At 39.8% G+C, this 19306-nt stretch overlaps 1 protein-coding gene across 3 annotated transcripts; it reads right to left on the bottom strand.

Annotated features, from left to right (window-relative positions):
- Positions 1 to 32: 32 nt before the first annotated feature.
- Positions 33 to 19015, bottom strand: ocrl (OCRL inositol polyphosphate-5-phosphatase). Of its 3 annotated transcripts, XM_044039902.1 has the most exons (24): positions 18607 to 19015; positions 17994 to 18073; positions 15180 to 15271; positions 14680 to 14718; positions 14274 to 14387; positions 12332 to 12526; positions 11990 to 12233; positions 11362 to 11535; positions 10978 to 11079; positions 10763 to 10877; positions 10555 to 10671; positions 10143 to 10324; positions 9896 to 10007; positions 9622 to 9731; positions 9269 to 9404; positions 9028 to 9138; positions 8765 to 8930; positions 7869 to 8104; positions 7153 to 7176; positions 4749 to 4868; positions 3620 to 3704; positions 3269 to 3396; positions 2988 to 3099; positions 33 to 2046 (listed from the first exon to the last, which is right to left on the bottom strand). In XM_044039902.1, the coding sequence occupies exons 1-24, from the start codon at positions 18646 to 18648 to the stop codon at positions 1922 to 1924; spliced, it is 2961 nt and encodes a 986-aa protein (XP_043895837.1). In that variant the 5' UTR covers positions 18649 to 19015; the 3' UTR covers positions 33 to 1921. The 3 variants fall into 3 exon arrangements, with proteins under 3 accessions (XP_043895837.1, XP_043895839.1, XP_043895838.1); XM_044039904.1 differs by lacking the exon at positions 17994 to 18073 and having other exon boundaries at positions 18655 to 19015; XM_044039903.1 differs by lacking the exon at positions 7153 to 7176.
- Between the last annotated feature and the right edge of the window lie 291 nt (positions 19016 to 19306).

Genomic DNA, 19306 nt, shown 5'->3' on the forward strand with positions numbered 1-19306 from the left:
ATTTCAACAAATGTGTTGAACAGGACAACGAATTAGCTTTATACATGGTTTTATTTCTGTTAAATAAATTAAAAAGTACCAAAAAAGTCTGAAAAGTTGAAATTAGATGAGTGTTTCCTTGCGTACCTTTGAATATACCTTAATTCTTCTGAACAAAAATCACAATGAATGCATACGAATACATCAATTGATACAGTGACAAAAGACAACTCATGAAACCATTATATATATATTTTTTGGATTATACCGATTTTGCCATTTGAAAAAATTTGAGGGTGGTATTTCTGAAGACAAAATGGGGGGGGGGGGACTTGAAATATGCATATGACTCTCCCAAATCTGAATTATTTAACACCTTAACCTCATTTTGGCAAAGCTTGTTGCAGTTTAGACCAGTGGGAGAATGTAGTGTTCTGGTGGCAAAGGCAGAAGAACAGGCTTCTCCTTTTCACTGCCATGATTGTCAGTACTGTCACATAACATGTCCTCTGGGCTTCCTCCAGCATCACTACGTTGCAGAAAATGCTGAGCCTGGTAAATTAATGTCACAATTCTGAATATCTTTGTCATCTCTTTGGAAAAGTAGTTGCAGAGGAAATACTATTCAGTATTTTGCAGCACAGGAGTTCCTTATTTCAATAACTGACGTGTTTCACAACAGCGACTACAGAAATATCTCTGCAAAATAATGAGCCATTAAATCTTGCACAAAGACAACGGCAACACTTTAAATACATATCCACTCCTGTGAATTCACTGTGAAGAACACAGCAGCTGAGTCTTGGCATCACACGTGCATGAAACTATGAATGATGATGGGGGGGGGGAAAGAGACATGTAAATAAACACAGAGCTCAACAATACATACCACCTTCATGACAAACATGACAGACTGTAGACACCATGACCATACCGAATAATCACAGCAGTATTTACACCATTTAAGACACTTAAGAACCACAGAGGGTGACTCTCCAGTCAATTCTGGTTGACAAGGAAGTGAGTGTGTTCAAACACTTGGTTTTGTAACTCAGAGGGAAACTGGCATAACAAGATGTAAGGCTCACAGCAGAAGTTACAGATAAACACAGCACACACACACCAGAGTTCTCTATAACATGGCGATAAACGTGATTAATGCTTCCATAGAAACTTATGAGCAAAGCAGGAACCGTTAGACCAATGAAACTGTTAAGAGGGTTCATATGATGCAAACTTGGGGAAACTAGGTTTATATAAATAACAGTTAAAATTCATAAAAGTAATGCTCTTGGATATCTCAATGCTGCAAAGTAAATGATTGTCATGATTCATCATAAGCTCAAATATTCCTAGTAATGGAGTTCCACATTTTAACTGTTTAAAATCAGGGAGCACAGATCAGCCACAGCATCAAGATCCCTGGTTTTAATGTTGTAGCTGACTCTTGTAGTTGAATTCAGTCATCTTAAATCAAAAGTTACTTTTTCTTTAGTGTCATGGAGTCTTTTCCTTACCATCTATGGATACATAGGTTTTTGACATTCACACCACTCACTATTTAGGGGGTCGTTTTGGTATGATCCCCTACAATAAGAAAGGTCCGCTGTGGATGTGGACAGGAACCTTTAGGTCATCTAAAAGTGCATAGGCATCAGTCCAAACCTCTGCTCAGTTCTCCAAAAATCCAGCGAGTGGTCGTGCTGTGAAAGAAGATATGACACTTGACAAAGTCATCACAGCGCTAAAAGAAAAAGTCTGGGCTTCCACCAATATGAGTGTGTGAGAAGGTATGGTGCACGACAGCTGCACCGGTCTCCAAAAGATGGTAAAAGTACAAAGTGCATTATGTTACAATCCTGCAGGTCCAGGTCGAGTGACAAAAAAAAAGGAGGCCACGTCGAATACCAACTCCCAAAGCCGACTGATACAAAGACCTCGTTCACTCCTCATCTGCCGACATGAGGAAACCAAGAACAAAGTCGATGGCTTTCTGCCGTTCATGCGACGTCTGCCTGCCCACCAAGTTGGGAGGTGGTCGGATAAGGAGGCTGGCAAAGAGGGTAGCTAGAAAATACAACAGGAGAGCAACCAAAATTAAGAAAAATGGTAATGCAACATCCACCAACCAAACCAAAAATCACCTAAATGCCAAAATCAAAAACTGTGATTACGTGTTCCAACTATTTTTTGAGCAGTGTCAAAATCACAGAAGTGTCAATGAAAGCTATTTAAACATTGATTATGAAGATGACACGACTGTACACAAGGCTACTATGTTTTCAGATAAAAACTGCGTTTCAGCTTCTTATCAGAGCTAATCTGCGTCTATACTGACAAAACCTAAAACTATGTCATGCAACTGCTCAGGTTCAGTCGGGCATGAATGTGCCAGTGAAAACAGGAAGCTGATTCTCTCTCTTGGGCAGTTGTTGTTTAATGATGTGAAACAATGGTGCAAAGGCAGAGCAGGGATTTCTTAGCTAGAGGACAAAGTGAAAGTGAAATTCAAAGTGAAAGTTCACAAAGCCTTTTGTTAACAGCAGACAGTTGAGTCGTAGCCACTAAAACATCATCAGGAAGAGAATGCAGGTAACTGTGTCATTATTTTTTCAAAGCTCTCCATTTTTTGGCCCGTCCAGATCAAAATTCTGACCCGCAGCCTGAAGAATTTTTAACTTCTACTCAAAAAGCATTGTTGTAATGTGGACAGACACATTTGACGCAGAATTTATGTATTTTTGAAGAAGAACATGGATTCAGCAGTAACAGTATAGTAACGGTCCTAAGGTATAGTGAGTTTGGAAAGTAATATAGTAATACCATCTTATTTTTATAACAATGGAAAATAGGACATAAGGGGGATCAATTTCAACTTAAGTAGCTACGTGCTACTAATGTAACCCAAGTGGTCAACACTGAAGGCTGATGAATTAAATGCCATTACCTTCCAACCTGTGGATGTGTTATGTATCAAGACTATAACATAGTATCTGTGTAAATCATACCGATGAGGTTGGCTGTTAGGTTGTTGTTGTGCGAGTGCTTGAGGAGTTCCTTCAGAAAGGCCATTAAGTAGCGGAACACGTTGCGGTGAGCCCGGGGCAACTGGGAGATCAACTGTCAAGACATTAAAGTGGAAAGATAAAAAACAAAATAATCATGAAAAATCAACAACACTGTAATGTTGTCTGTACAGTCACATGCAACACAACGAGACAGCCATTTCAGAGGACAAAGACTTATTTGTATAGATCTTATTTTGATTGCAAACTAGTGATGACTGCACCTGTTTGCAGAGGCGACTGTCGTGAGAGCAGTCCAGGCACCGTTGGTACAGCTCATAACACACGACTGGTTCCGGCACGGCCTCTAAGAAGATCAACAGAGCCTCAGCTACAGAGTGGTTACAACCAGCTGTGTGACGAGTTAGGGAAGAAAGAGCTTTGGACAAGCAAATATGAAATAAGGTCATCTTCATGTCTTGTTATCTCACATGGCTTTTACCAAAACCAAGCCTCAAGTGTTAAAGTGAGCTAGACTTTATGTACGTCTTTTATTTTGTACATTTGTGACTGTAGAAGTGAGACTGGGTGACACCTGAGACAGCAGCGTGACTCTGCTTAATATATGAGGATACGGAGGAAGTCTGGGATGCTGGTGTCCAGACAGTCAATGATGCTCTGCAGCTCCTCTTGTAGGCCTGGTGTCTGAAACAGGTCCTCCTGAGGGACACACAAAGACGGAATATAAATCATGAAACACAGCCCTCACCAACACCTATACCTAATGTGTGTTCACACGCACACACACACACGACGTGAGGCGAGTATAAATAGGAGGCAGGTTTTCATGCAAATTCGACGGAGAGATGCAGTTTCAAAACCACCTACTTAAAAGATTCAGTGTGTAATATTTAGGAGGGTGGAGTGCTGGACGGTTACCAGTTCGTAACGAATACCGGCATTTATTTTTTCTGATATAATTTTTTGTACACCACAAAACTGGTATATGAAAGAGCGTGCTAGAAGAAGTAAGAAGTAACTGTGGTAGTAATTGTAGTAATGAGCAATTTACTCCACCAACTTAACAGAAAACGCATCTGAGAGTACCAAGAGTTTATGTAGTTACTGGTAAAATTTGAATATACTACCCATTAGTATGTTTTTACAACTGCGTAAATGCTTTTAAATAAAAAACATTGTTGTTCTCGTAGCCTGAGAATAAGTCTTTTATACTGTATGTACTTGAGGCAGGGGGCCGCCATCTTGTGCTGCCATGTTTCTACAGAAGTCTTGCACAGACAAGCCAGCCAGCCATTTTTGCATTTTTAAGCAGATGCTTACTGCAGGAACGGAGAAGAGCAACATCCTTTCTGGTGTGTGAGGGCCACCGTAGTTCCCTGATGTGAGTGGGAAATGGGAGGGGTGAGTGGATGTGACCACACTAGACCTTAAAAGGCAGTGTGAAAATGTTATAAATGTACAGAGAGATTCATGTCTGGGGTTTGTTTTGTTAAGTTTGATAACTGCACAAATTATACAACATATATAGGTTGCATAATATGATTAAAAAACTAGTCTTCAAGGTATAATATACAGTGTCACATGTGCTGTGCATCAATTAAGTAATGTGCGGTTTGATAAGAACTAAAAAAATATAGACATAAAATACACAATAGGCAATACTAACATGCATTTAAAAAAAAAAGAAGAAAAAAAAGACAGATACCATGATTGTTACGGCTGTGTTAGTTTGTGGGTTCTCACCTGATCACAGGCCTTGGTGAAGAGGTGGTTGACGAGAATCCACACCTCCTTGGGGATCTTAAGAGGTTTGTCCTCTGTACTTGCACCTTCCACCATCAGGAAGTTCATTTTAGATCTTTCCTGATGGGAGAAAAACAAAAAATGGGTATTATTTACAATATATATGTGGCATGAGATATTATTTTACTATAATAAATAGTATGGGCTCCAAGGATTCAAAAAGTTCATAATATATAATCTAAAGTATATAAATATAAAAACTGATTTGGTCACATTATCCCCATGCTGTATGATGTATAGCATTTTTATCAAGTGTAACAGAGACAACTTGAATAGCTGCACACTACTCCTCTGATCAATTAATGATGGAGTAGAAGCAGTAGTGAAATCAAGACTATGTCTGCGGTCTGGAGACTTGAGCCAGAGCCATTTCACTAAAAGCTGGATATCACATTCTTTTTGTCTCTGGAAATGGATCCCTGAGACTCTTGAAAGAAACAAGAAAATAGCCACAGAAAAAGAGAGAGAGAGATGATGATGCCAATATGCAGAATTAATGTGATGCTCTTTTAAGCACGTTTCAACATCCAAGATTTCGCTGGGATCCTTAAGGGTGTTTATGGTCGGGTGAAATTTCCACTGAAGATTCACACCCAAGAAAGCTGTGATATCAAATGCATTAAACTGTTACTTTGTGAAGAAATTAGGACAAATTTATATTCGGAGTGTAATCTGTGTTTGCTCATGCAGTGGTTTCATTTCACCATCAACTTGCAAAATGGAAGACAATATATGTCCTTACGCTGCATACAAGTGTTAGGGCTAAGCTGCACAGACTAATACTTCTCATTAGCTTTAATCATGTGCATAAAGGAGCAATGTGCCATGAGGGTGACCTGCTGTGAAATGAGATTGTGTGCGTGTGTGTGGTTTCTAACTTTTAATGAACTGGACTACCCTAACCTCAATGGATAAGAAAATATTTACTGGTTGACTGATCCAAACACAGATTATGACTAAAATGGCATAGAAACAGCATGTGGGTTAATAATTGTTGCCCTTGTCAGCTTTCTAAAAAGTGGAGCAAGTACAAACCACTTCAGCTTTCAGATGAGCTTGTACGACTATGTTGAAGTAATCTGTAAAGTGGAGTAAATTCACAGTGTGTGTAATCCTGTAGCTGCTCGTATTTGTAAGCTTACATTGTTACTTACTCTCTGAGAAATAAGTTTTTACGTTTTGATAACAGCCAAAACAAACATGCAATGTGTTCATTTGTGGACAGCAGCCAGTGATGACTGAGTGGATGTGCAAACAGAAAGCTTGGGGTTGTCCAGGCAAGAAAAACAGAACATGCCTTGTCCACGTCATGACATAGTTTAAATAGGCGTGGTGTTTAACCAGTCAAATATGTGGACTACTTCCGTAATGTAAAAAGTATGTACTCTTCTTAGGTCAGACTATTTATGATGCAGTTAGAATATCCAATGTTTAGAGCCTGCAGTTTAGCTAGTGAACTTACTAGGTATAGTAATGCCAGTCCTATACTGGTCAAAAACACTGGATCAGAAAAAGTAACCCCGATATGGGCAGCAAAACCCTAAATATGACTGCCATGTCTTATACACTGCAGTTAAGACCTTTTTTATTTCTGTAATAACTGGCTCTGGATAGTTAGTAAATGCATCAACAGAAAAGTTATACCTTGTTTGCTTTGTTTAAAAGGGATTAGAAAAAGACTATAGTATTAATGTTGGTATCGGTAGATACAAAGGTTTTGATATCAGTAGCCCATCAGATAAAATTTTGCCTCAGTGAATTTGACCTTTGTTCTTTTGGATTATGTTATGATAACATGGCAAACAGTAGTGACGTCACCCAAAGTAACCTAAATCAAACACACTAGTGTCCACTCCTATGAGGTATGCTGACATGATATTCTATTGGAGAAGAACTGAAAATAGCATCCAAGACCATTAACTCCTCAGAAAAATGTTTACTGACATTATAAATCAAGTGAGAATTAGGCACATCTCCTTTTTCAATCTTAATTTTGCTTACAGCTGTTGATCCATTCTCTACAATGTACAGTACATGACATTCATATCAAACTTCTCTTCCAAGTCTTAGAAAGCAGACAATATCCAAAATGTGAAACCACTCATATCGGTTAGTGATTCAACTATTTTATCTCTTCAAATAAATATTAACAGTACTCACTGCACTGGCAAGTTTGACAAATTGATTCTAATGCTACCTGAACTAGATTATTTTTACAGCACAAATAACTTGAGAAAGTCAATAAAGTATATATCTGATGACACAGGTCTGATGACACAGGTTAGAACGGAGGTTGACTCTGCTTTGACTGGTTATTGATCAGTATCAAACGTCAATATTTTACCTTCTCCATGAAGCTGTCTTCTCCCTGAGAAAGTCAGCCCACAACCACAGTGAAGAGATGGAAAGGAAGAATAATCAAGGAGAGGCAATAAAGGGAAACAAAAGAAGAAAGGAACAAATAGACAGAAATACTACACGTGAACACAGAATCAGAAAAATAGACAGATCATGGATTGCTCTTGCTTAAATAATATGATCAAATACACCAGTAGGAAAATGAAGCAGTTTAGTAGAAATAAAGGATTACTAAATGATAGAATATATTCAGTCACTAATAAGATTGAGTCAAAATAGCACTATGGAAACAGACAGAAATTATTACGCTAAGATGAGTCTATTTATACGAAACAGGCTAAAGTGGATCCAACTTGAGTCAGTCTTCCCTGTTCTTTAAAGGAGCTCCTTTCATATGTTTTTTGACACTTCCTCATTCCCCTTGTCCCTCACGGCCAGAAATATACAGGCCGAGATATCTTATGCTCTCCGCATATAGGCTTCTCTTTGTGGCTGAGTTTATCCTGAGGGAGTGAACAAGCTCTCACGTGTCCCTGCTCAGGTTTCAGGAAGGGAAGGCAGACCGAGTGAGGAAATGGCATCAGAGTGCAATCTGAGATAAACTGCTTTGTGCGTAGTAAGATTTAAGTTTCACAATCAGGATTTCACTCAGAATTGCTCCAAATTTCACATTTCATGGTCACCGGAATAGCTTTTCCTCACCAGATCAATGAGTTTGGTGATGGGGATCTCTCTGATGGGCTTCTTCATGCGGCACAGAGTCTCCAGCGAGGTGCCAAAGCAGCTGGGCAGGTAGTTGCCAGAGATGGTAATAAAGTAGTCCTTGCCACGGTCAAGATGAAGCACCAGAATGTCCTCTATGGCATCCTCTCCGGAGTTGAGCAGCGTGACAGAGTCTTTACTGACATACACTTCCAGATAGATCTCCAGGGTCTCAGCTGTGCAGGAAGATAAGTAAGAGGTTCAGAAAGAAACTTTCTAAGGCATAGGAATGAGGATATCATTGGAGGAGCTGAATCTGTCTGATTTAACTGTTACAGTTTAGAACTGTGGCTCTCTCAATCTTTTGAGAATCACATCAAACCAGTCCTGGACATGCCATCTTTTTGGTCTTGGAAGCTGGAATACTTTTTTCAGAGGCCTTCTCACTATCCTGCCTTAGTAAACTCACTGGGAGCTCAATGGTTGGGCTAAAATTGTGTGCATGTATCTATAAATGCAAGGAATATCAGCTGTTGATCCCATAACTGTCCCACAGGCATCACACTTCAGGTGAGTTACTAAGAACACTAGTGTGTGGAGTGCTGACTTTGACATTGTTTGGATAAGAAAAGCAGTAGAGATATCAGAAGAAATTGCTTCAAGCGCCACTTCTATCCCCTCTCACACGCTGATCCAAGGCTGACAATCACTGGTTTAAAAGTCTATGCATCGCCTTTCCTTCACCAGTAAACACAAGGGGAGACCAACTTGGTAGAGGAACCAGACAATGTGGTTGTACTTGTTTCTCTAACTCTTTTGATATAAACCAGTTTGCTTTACAATTGCCGATTTTCCTGGTTGAAACTGTGCGAATGCCAAAACAAAAAGGTACTTACAGGGCTCCAAGAATCCGTCGCTTGGCTCAGCACGTAGCCACGTTTTGCAATATTGTGAGTCATTGAGTTTGGGTATGAAGGCAAAATGACAGGGAACCTGACCGTCATTTGATATCAGGAAACGCTCTTTTTGAAGCTGTCGGAATTTTACGTTCTCAAATGAAAACTGAGGGAAAAGGAAAAAAGAAACAATATAATTTTCACTCACTTTACCCAAATGCCAGATTTTACATTATGGTTTTGTGTATAAAATTGATTTGTACCTCTCTCCTGCTCAGAGACACAGAGGGAAGGAAATCATTCTCCATTCTGTCCATTGCTCGCACAATCTCCTCAAACACCTTTTTGTGTCGCTGCTCATTTACCACCTTCACCTGTTGCACACACAGATAGAACATAGTTTTACCTATGAAATATATTATCATTATTATTTCTATCAAAGTCTGTTGAAGCCACAGCTTCAATTAAGGTATCTGGGTTTTTCCTGGCATCATAGTTTCTTACCCCAATACTAAAGAGAGCACTGACAGGTTTGTGGTCACTTGTTTGCAGCCCCATGTGACTTTGGTATTTCAGCTGCTTGACATTGTTGCCCCTCCAAAGGATTCGGTCACACCAAGCCGGGACACGGCACTTCCCGCTGCAGGAAAACAGTTGCATTTTCAGCGGCAAAGTCAGGGGTTGGACATCAGATTAAAAAGTAGCACTGCTGACTCTTTGTTAGTGTAATGATAAGACACTGAAGGACTGCTTTGCTCACAATATTTTTTATCAGGTTACAAAAGAACAAATAGTTACCTGGAAACAAGCTCACAAACATTCTTAAGGATACAAAATACAAGAGATATATATTTTACCTCGAGTCCCATCGATCCGTTTTGGGGTCGTACTTGTACGTGGGAATGAAGGTGATCTCTCCCTCCATGAAATCTGTGAAGGCTCTCTTCGTCTGCCTCTGGATGTTAAGCTAAATACAAGAGTAACAACACTGTCAAATAATTGTACAACGTTGAATGAGGGAAAAACAGACTTAACACTTAGGACTAGTACAACACTTTACTTCAAGGGTAGCAATCCTAAATGTGTGGTAATACTGTTTGCAAATTTTTTTTAGCTGGGTAATAGATTTACCTGATCAACCTCCAGAAGCTTCTTTAGCTCATTCTGAGCAATGTGCTGTTTGACCTCAGCGGCATCGTACATGAACAAACGATAATTCAAATCTCCAACCCAGATAACCACACTGAAACACAAAAGGAGCACACTTCTTTAAACTACTGAAAACAGATTTATAGCCAATGACAAACAACGTCTGAAACTGTTGACAAAAGCGTAACCAATTAATGTAAAGTCAATCATTAATTATGGAGGAACTCACTCATGCTTGACGATACCGAGAGGGGGATATTCCAGCAAGTGGAAGGTCATGCGGGCACATATGTCTTTATAGTCCTGGTTGCGGCGCTCAAAGTCTTCCACATGTGCTGCTAGATGTGAGTTAACAATGCAGAAACTAGTGTTGTGGAAGACAAACCTGACTGCCACACCTCCTTTGTTCCCCTGCAAAAGAGATTTTTTATTAAAACATGAGTCAGGCTGCGAGACTTGCATGTAATCAGTCTCTTATTATAATTAAGGTAAATACATGCAGCAATAACGTCTACGTAAACACGTGTAATAATATGTAAAATATTAAGTTATGTGGTCAGGGCTAAGCAAACATTTAACACTGAAATGTGTAAAAAAACAAGTCCTAAGCATTGGTGCTAAAACTGAACATTTAAACAAACCATTTTCCCCATGATTCCTGTCCCCACATGCTCTGCGGCTATTTCCTTGATGTGATTTTTGTGATTCTTTTTGACAAAGACCGCAAGCATCATCCCGACGAGCCGTATGATCCGAATCTGAAGATGTAAGAAGAGAAAGAATTCATCAATATAACAAAACCCAAATATCCAAGAGGAAACCCTGTAATGAGGCATCTCTCCAACCCACCTTCTTATACTTTGCTTTTGGGTGCAAACCTCTCTCCACAGCTTCAACCCAAAGCTGCTCCTTGGATGAGTCCATGTAGAAAAAAGCCTCAGTGCTAAGGTCCAATTCCTGAAAACTAAAGTCATAAACAACATATTGGTTGTTCCTCAAGAAAAAGAGGCAAATGTATACAATTCTAAGAGAAGAAAACTGCTGCAATATTAATTGCTACTGACCCCACAGCATATATATCAGGAGGCTCTGCGTCAGAGGAGAGCCACGACTCAAGGCTACTGTCTGGAGACTGGCCATTCACATTCCACGTACCTGTGAAAAACCTACAAGAAAAAGTAAAGGGTTTGGTGATGGCAGAAATCTATATCCAGTATGTTTGAATTTCTAGTCAAAAAAGCTGTTTTTCCACCACGTGGCATAGTTCAGATTGATATAGTACAACATGTATTTTTGGGGGGTTTCCATCAGGACTAGGACTAAAATAACCAGCCCCAACCATTCCGTTCTTTGGCACCCTTCCCATGGTAAATTACAAAAGCTTGATGTCAAAGCTTGAAACAGGAGCAGTAGAATAAATATATATATATATAAAAAATCCCTCTCACCTAAATGTCTGGATGTCCACATACTCATTCTCCTTCTTCCCAAGACGATGTTTGATGAGATATTCTCTTTGCCCCGCCTGGCTGGACAACATGGACTGTCTCATGGTGTTGGTGGTGGGGCTCTCACACCAAGATGGTGGCCTGTCCACATGTTCAAACCCTGGTCTAAAACTACTGGAATGGGAAAAAAGAAGGTACATTTTAATACCAGCAATACTTGGGACACATTCCTTTTGGGATACAGTACCTCCTGGACAGCAGGCACAGTGACTTTGTTGAGTACCAACTCACCTTTGCTTTTAATTAAATCTCCTTTTTGAGTGATACGTTTGTAAATTTATGAAACATTTTAACTAAAATCCACTGAGAATGTTACCTCTCTACTTTCTTAAAGCCATTTTGTTGTTAAGTGGGTTTTCCTGGGTAAGTCCATCTAATTTTTGTAGATCTTTATCACCATTTGTTTATGGTAGAAGTTATTTTTTCACTTGATGAGTGACCACAAAAAAATGGTGAAATTATATTTACGACACAACAACATTAAGGCACACAGTGAGGGTGCCTGAGTAGCACTGTATGAAATCCGATCTAAAATATATTTGTTACCGTTTCTGGTGTTTTAACTTACTCTGGTTTAGTGTTAAGGGAGTTCTCTTTGGCCTGTATAGACACAGCTCTCTCTTTAGGGATTGGTGCAGGAGGCAGAGGGTTAGTTGGAGTGTAAGAGGCCTTGCGAGGAGGTAGAGGGGGAACCGGAGGAGGCTCACGAGAGGCAACTAAGCGATTCTGGTGGTTCTTCTTTTCTTCCACTTTGAGAACATGGTTGAAGTTTTCTTCAAAGCCAAAATCTGAAGCAAGGGACTTAGCCGGATCTTTAGAAATTAAAAAAAATTAAAAATAGCATTTAATGTATTTTTTATACCTCCAACAAAGTACTTTTCTTAATAAGTAATGTGCATTTGTACAGTACCTGTCTTCTTCAGATTTGTTGTAGTGCTATTGTAGAGGTTGGAAGGCAGTGCACCTGTAGATTTAGATTGGTGAAGTCCATCGCCTACAGAGTTAACAGGTTTGTTTGCTCTTTGTGGCGGGATGGGGACTGGACCTCTCGGAGTTGTTGGGGCGAGGGGCTCCATCGTTTTTGGTTTAGTGACTTTGGACTGAACTGAGAAGAGCAAACAGCCTCGTCAGGGAGAAATGTACAAAATGCTTGCCAATCAACCCGGATCCAGCAATAAGATCATCTTTTAAATTATAAAAATAAACTATAAAATAGTGTGTGAATGATGACTGTACAAATGAGCGCCTTTGTCCAAGTTTATTAGTTCTGCAAAGCCAGACTAATATTCCCGACCATTTCTACCTACTACTTTTGATGCCTTTGGTGCTTTACAAAAGTTAACATCTACAGTATGAGGTAAAGGAAAAGGAAAAGAAAAGAAAAGATTAAAGGAGCCAGAACTACAACATTACTGATGCCAAGTGCTGTAAACCACAGAAAAATAACTATTGCTGCCTCCTCCTTCTCTTTCAAAATGGTATTTACACGCATATAATCAAAAAGCCTGGTAAAATTGGCTAAGTACTGAGGAGTTACAAACCAAATGCAGAATAACAAAAAAAGAAAAGAATGGCAAACAGTAATGAGGATGCCGACTTTGCATGTCCACCAAATATATTCAACCAAGTAATTAATATTAACTGATAAAATGAGCCAACACCCAGCAGAGCTATGCCATCATAACAGGAAGTAGAGGATACCAGGTAACACTGTCAAATGATTTTACCATATCTGACCTGAAATCTAAGAAAATGAAACCGAGTTATTAGTACAACGCAGTGCACATCACGAATCTAAGAAAGAAAACACATTGTGCTTTCCCAGTTTTGATTAATGAGGTTACAAGTAAAACATGGATGTTATGTCCAACTATGATGGAATTGATTGCCCCACCTTGATGGTACCAGTCTTCTCCGTGAAAGCAGGAGTAATTAAAAGATGCTAAAATACACCCCAGCTCTTTGTGTTCACACTATTATGAAGGTGATATGTAAAAGTCAGTGATGGTTCTCAGTCAGTCAAGTCTTATAGTCAAATAGTGTATTTTGTTACTGTTATGTTTTATCAAATATGACATAAAGCCACCTACAGATCAGGCATTTCATTTGAACCGCCATTCCAAAGTTCAGTAACGACCTGAGCCATGCCCTCCTTTCACAAAGTCAAGGGAACTTTGACATAAACACTTTTCTGTGACTCTGTGACCCACAAAAACGACAAATCATAGATAAAACCAAGCTTTCTATTGTGGCCACAGGAGGGTAATAGATTACAAGATCAGAATGATGATCTGAGATGTAAGAAGGGATGTCATTTCAGCAACACTATTGTTCTGAATGGTGTCCATTTTCAATTTTACCTGTTTAAGCATTATTTGCGTGAGTCATGATGATAGGCCACTGGTAGTATTTATAAAAACATTACTGTACATCCTGGTCAAATACATCATTTTTCTTTTCATCAGCCAAAACAAAATTCCCTCAGACATTCACATGATGTTACAGGGGTTTTGTCAATTGCATGGTTTTGTCAACACCCCACTCCATGCCACATCTAATGTTTTGGTGGGGAGAAAGTTATTTAAGTCCACTCATTTATTTCAAAACTAGTGATCACAAGGATACATTAAATATAGGCAAGGCACAGAAGTGATGTGAGCTGTGTATCACAGAAGAGGACTGGCATGTTTAAAGGCGAATCCTCTTTCAAAATAAGCAGCCACGTCGATATTTTTCATTAATGAAGCAGGAATACACAGGAAATCAGTGAGTAGTGTAATCCATCCTCTAAATAAATATTACACAAGAGAATAAATGATTAATCGTCTATTGAAAAGACTGTGGAGTCTTACCTTGTTGCTGTGCACTCTTCACTTGGGCCAAGAAAGTCTGAGTCCGATCGTCATCCTGCAGTTCCAACAGCAGCTCTGGAGCTTTTTCACCTCTTACTCGTAATCGAACAAAAGCTAGCGAGCGACACAGAAACACAAACACATGCTAAGCACCTTTAGACTTTGCAAACATAACAAACAAACTGTCTAGATAACAAAGCAAAATGATTTAAGTATGAACAAATTCAGCATTCTTTGACAGTGTCCTGGCAACTCAGGACCTGCTTCTGCTACTTAATACTGACTTTAGGCCAAAAGCATTCTCCAGAAACACTGCATGGTTGATTATAAGGTTTTTGCTAGTGGAAAGGACCAAAACAATGCATTTATCCACCTGGAAAAATAATCTTGGGTTAAAAATACTCACCATCTAAAGAGAAGTCAATAAGAAGAGCTTCTTCGGCTTCTGAAATCAAAGGGAGGAACAAGCTTAAACAGCGCGTCTATGTAGTTCAAAGGTCTGTTGTTGTCGTAAACCAGTGCGTTATAAATTATTTCAATGGGCTCAATCTGTCACGTGCTGATTTTCAAATTTAGTCTTACAAGTGCAAAGGAAATGCCACTTTCACACCACTGTGTCATGAGCCTAAATAAAAAGCAGCACTACAACGCACAGAGGTAAAGACTGAGCCAATGCCAATTGAACAGGAAGCCAAACATCTCACAGAATATACAGATAATAAATACTTCACAGTAGATAGAAAATTATGACTTTTAACATCTTAAATATTAAATATACACTCCGCATATCTGAAGCAATCAATCCTGGCAGTGTGGGACACCCCCACCACCCCTCTAGGGGAGGATTAGACGAACAGACCCCCACCCACCCCTCCCTCAAAAAGCAGGAAGAAAAACATCACATACCTCGTACAATTTCAAAGTTACCATTGATGGGTATAGAGAGCTGAGCAACTGGACGAGACACGACAGCGTCAGGGGTGGCCAACACACACAATCTGGATAAGAACAGCATACACTCTTACTTGACATCAGCTCTTAATATTTTATAATAAGACTCTGCCAAAAATCACCTTTAAATCACAGAGCGACAGACAAGCAGCGGTTTTCGTTTTTTTTCCTCATTACAGCCATTCGCATGCAAGTGAAGTTGTGTTTCAAGCACATAAGGATTAGATAATATTAATATTAAAATGGGGGAAAAGGTTATTCAGGAAATCTTGCACATGCAAAACACTCATTCAGATGTATTAGTGGTTCAACAAACAATTGCACAAAATTAACAAAGAAGCTAAATGAACAAAAACAAAAAGAAAGAGTCTACTGTGAGAATCTGGAGCACACTGAGTTGAGCTCAGCTCCGGGCATTAGGTAGCCAGTATAACTAGTGATGTGGGTTCATGGAGGCCAGATCATATTTCACTCTCTAACAATGACTGACTAACAACCAAGGTCCAAGACGCAGCCCACACCTTCCGTCCATTTCACAGATTACCGCTGAGAGGAAAATGACTCAGTCTTGCTGCAAAGCGTTTGTCAGAGGGACGCATAGTGACTGGGAATCAACAAACAGACTTCTGATAACAGCCGATGACTCCTTTCAAAGCAGTGGACAATACCTCACAATACAGCATCCCTGAATTAAGAATCAAATGTGGCTAAACTCACAATACAGCATCATGGTCGCAATGGTCGCAAGTTCGATTCCACCCCTCGCTGACTGTATTCAATTCCATTGTAAGTCGCTTTGGATAAAAGCGTCTGCTAAATGACATGTAATGTAATGTAATGTAAAAGTTATTATAACGGAGAATATCAGGCACGAGATTTGCAATTTAGCCTGTGCCATGTTGACATTTTGCAAACAGAAGTTCACTGACGACACCTGAAACCAAACTCAGATTGGACAATACTAGCTATATCATCATACTCCTCTGGATCATCATTTACAAAATTGACATAATGTGCTATTGAAGAGGACACAATACTAGTGAATGAGATTATTAACTTCTCATGTACACATTTATGGATGTGGTTAATCAAGTAGACCATGAGGAAATTTACACTGTGTCTTTACAATTTTCCCCGTTAGAGTTGCTCCTGAATTCAGAATGCGTGTCTTAACACAATTAGCTAAGCATGAAGCTTATGTGCCCATGTGAATCTCATTACATTCTAGAACTAAATGGAGGAATGAGTAGTGAGCCGGCTACTGGCGGAACTATTTGCTTTATCCCTATCACTAATGCATGGCACAACCTTGCCATCAACACAACAATAAGATGTGTGTGTGTGTGTGTCCTACCAGCTGAAGGACCTGGGTTGAAATCCTATTGATGTAACACTAAATGAAATAATTACAAGTTCTCTATGAATGGAAAGTCCCTATCATTGAACCTCTTATGGGGTCTTTAACAATGATGTCACATGCGAGTCAGTGACACTTCCAGCCATCATGCGAGTCTTTAGCGTCACTTGACTCTTAGATAAGTGGGTGTCAATGAATGACATTGTTTCCCCACTTCCTCTGTTTAGGCATAGTTGTTCCAATTTGATGCTGTCCTAGCTTGATGCAGATGATTCTGAAATTATTTACATCAATTTGATGCAGGACCTTTGAAAAGGTCAAAATGTCTCAATGAACCTCAAGCTAATCTTGCTGCCTTCATAAACCATTTAGCAATATGACCATAGCCAGGAAGACTGAGAATATACACAGAAATTATCTTATTGCAGTATATACAGTACAACAAAATATAGGTTAAACTATCTTGATACAATTATGTTACCTCTGCCAACAAGGTTGTGTTCATTTCTTTTGTGAGCAGCAAAACTTAAAAAGTAAAAGACGGCTCTGGATTACATTTTGGGAGGATGTAGATTAGCGCCCAGTGAATAAATAAAAAGATTGTGAATGATGCAGGTCCAGTATCTTTTTAAATAACAATTAAGAACTGACAATGTGAGAAACACAATATTTCAGTCTGGTCTAAAAGGCAGCAAAAGTTATCACAGTCATCTGAAGACAGCAGCAAATACAAAATATCCGGCCAAATATAACAGCTTCTATAACTTCAACTTCTAACACAAATATCTAATCAGCCAATCACATGGCAGCAACATGATGCATTTAGGCATATAGACATGGTCAATGCAATCTGGTGAAGCTCAAACTGTGCATCAGAACAGGGAAGGAAAGTGATTTAAATAACTTTGAATGTGACATGTATTCGGGCCACAACAGGCTGGTCTGAGCATTTCACCAACTGCTGATCCACAGGCATTTTCAAACACAAAAATATCTAGATTGACTGGTCCAAAAAAAATAAGAAAGAAACCATCCAGTAATGCAAGAGGTAAGGGGAAATGGCTCAAGATGATATAAAGACAAGATTAACTACAAAAACCACTGTTTACAACCAAGGTACTGTATGCAGAAGAAGAGCATCTCTAAAATGCACAACACATTGAACCTTGAAGCAGATAGAGCAGCAGAAGACGGCACCAGACACATAACACCTCAAATAGCCCAAGGACAGACACCTGCCTAGGAGCATAGGGCTGACAAACTAAAATTGAAACACACCAACAGCAAACAAAAGCCTGGATTTCATCAGAGGAAAGCAGAAGACTGATGATGCTGCGCGTGAACTTCTACAATCTATTGCCTGTCTATGAAAATAACAGACATTTTCATTCAGCAGGATCTCTCATACTTACACAAAATCTCCACTGCGCTCAATTAGTGACAGTAGCCTGGGCTCCTTGTGGCCTGACCTCAGCTCCTGACCTCTCACAGTGTGAGCAGCACAATCAAGGAATCATTGTGGCTGAAGATGACACAGGTGTGCTAACAATTCACAGGTGCTGAGCTCCTTAATGTTCTCAATTAACCTCAGGTGCATCACTGCCAGCTTTAAGTTAGTATCCGTGTGCTTAATGTGAGGTGATGCTCTCTGTGAGAAGAAGCCATGCCAATTCAAACATAGGAAGAAAATTAATATGACAAAAGGCGAAAGAGGAGAGAAGGTAGTCAAAGCAGGTGAATCTAAAATTGACAATGGCCGATCAATATCAAGTCAGTGGGTTTAACTTGGTGGCATGATTAGTAGTGTGCTGAAATAACAAGTGACAGTAGTTATAAATTCATTCTGTTAAAATCATGCTAATATCTGTGTTGGCTAGCGGTATGGTTTACGCAGCTTATTAACAAATTATGTACAGTTAGCCGAGATGCTAACACTGTCTTATAAAGGCGCATGTCGGGCAGCGAGCTAAAACAAAAAACTGAAGGAAATTAAAAATAGGGTTGTAGCATAACCAAAAAGGATATTCCCAAGCACTGCTCCTCGTACGATGCCAGAGAAGAATCCATTCTTACCGATATGAAATACCAGTCTCAGTGTCGACAGTGATTTTTATGTTGGTTCGTTTCGGAGAAAGTTAAATCCCACCCGGCGGCAGCAGCGGCCTTTCCGGTGTGACAGTTGTTGAGCGGTCGGTTGCTAACGCCTGTTAGCTAGTTAGCCAGCTGATGTTGTTGTTGCCGGACAGGGTCACTCTCTTCAACCGAGCCCCTGAGTCGAAATATCCCTGGTAATACGTGTCATTCCGTCAGAAGGCCGAAAGTAAGCGGCTGCTCGCGTGTGCCGCTCGGTGTCAGTGAGTGAGCAGGCTGGTCGAACTACATAGTTGGCAATTTAGCTGGGCTGAGCGCAGCAGTGGGTACAGTTTGATATGCGGATTCGTCAGCAGCATCTCTTCCTTTCGAGTTACTTGGCTCCATCGCCCTAGTTTCATTCAGCAGTATAAAGGTAGACAACGACGCCTGCCGCCTCGGAGTGGTATTTGATGTGGGCAGTAGCGTGCACAGGGGGGCCTATAAAAGTAAAGTACCCTCTAGAGTGGTGAAAAATGAGAAAATGCCTACTGGCTGCCATTCATTCATGGCCTCGTAAGCAAAATACTAAAGTAGTGCCTTTCTAGCGGAAAAAAGTGATGCAGTGTCCCATAATGGCACTTTTCCACTACAT

Source organism: Solea senegalensis, linkage group LG12, assembly GCF_019176455.1.
Source record: "Solea senegalensis isolate Sse05_10M linkage group LG12, IFAPA_SoseM_1, whole genome shotgun sequence".
NCBI classification, from domain to species: Eukaryota; Metazoa; Chordata; class Actinopteri; order Pleuronectiformes; family Soleidae; genus Solea; species Solea senegalensis.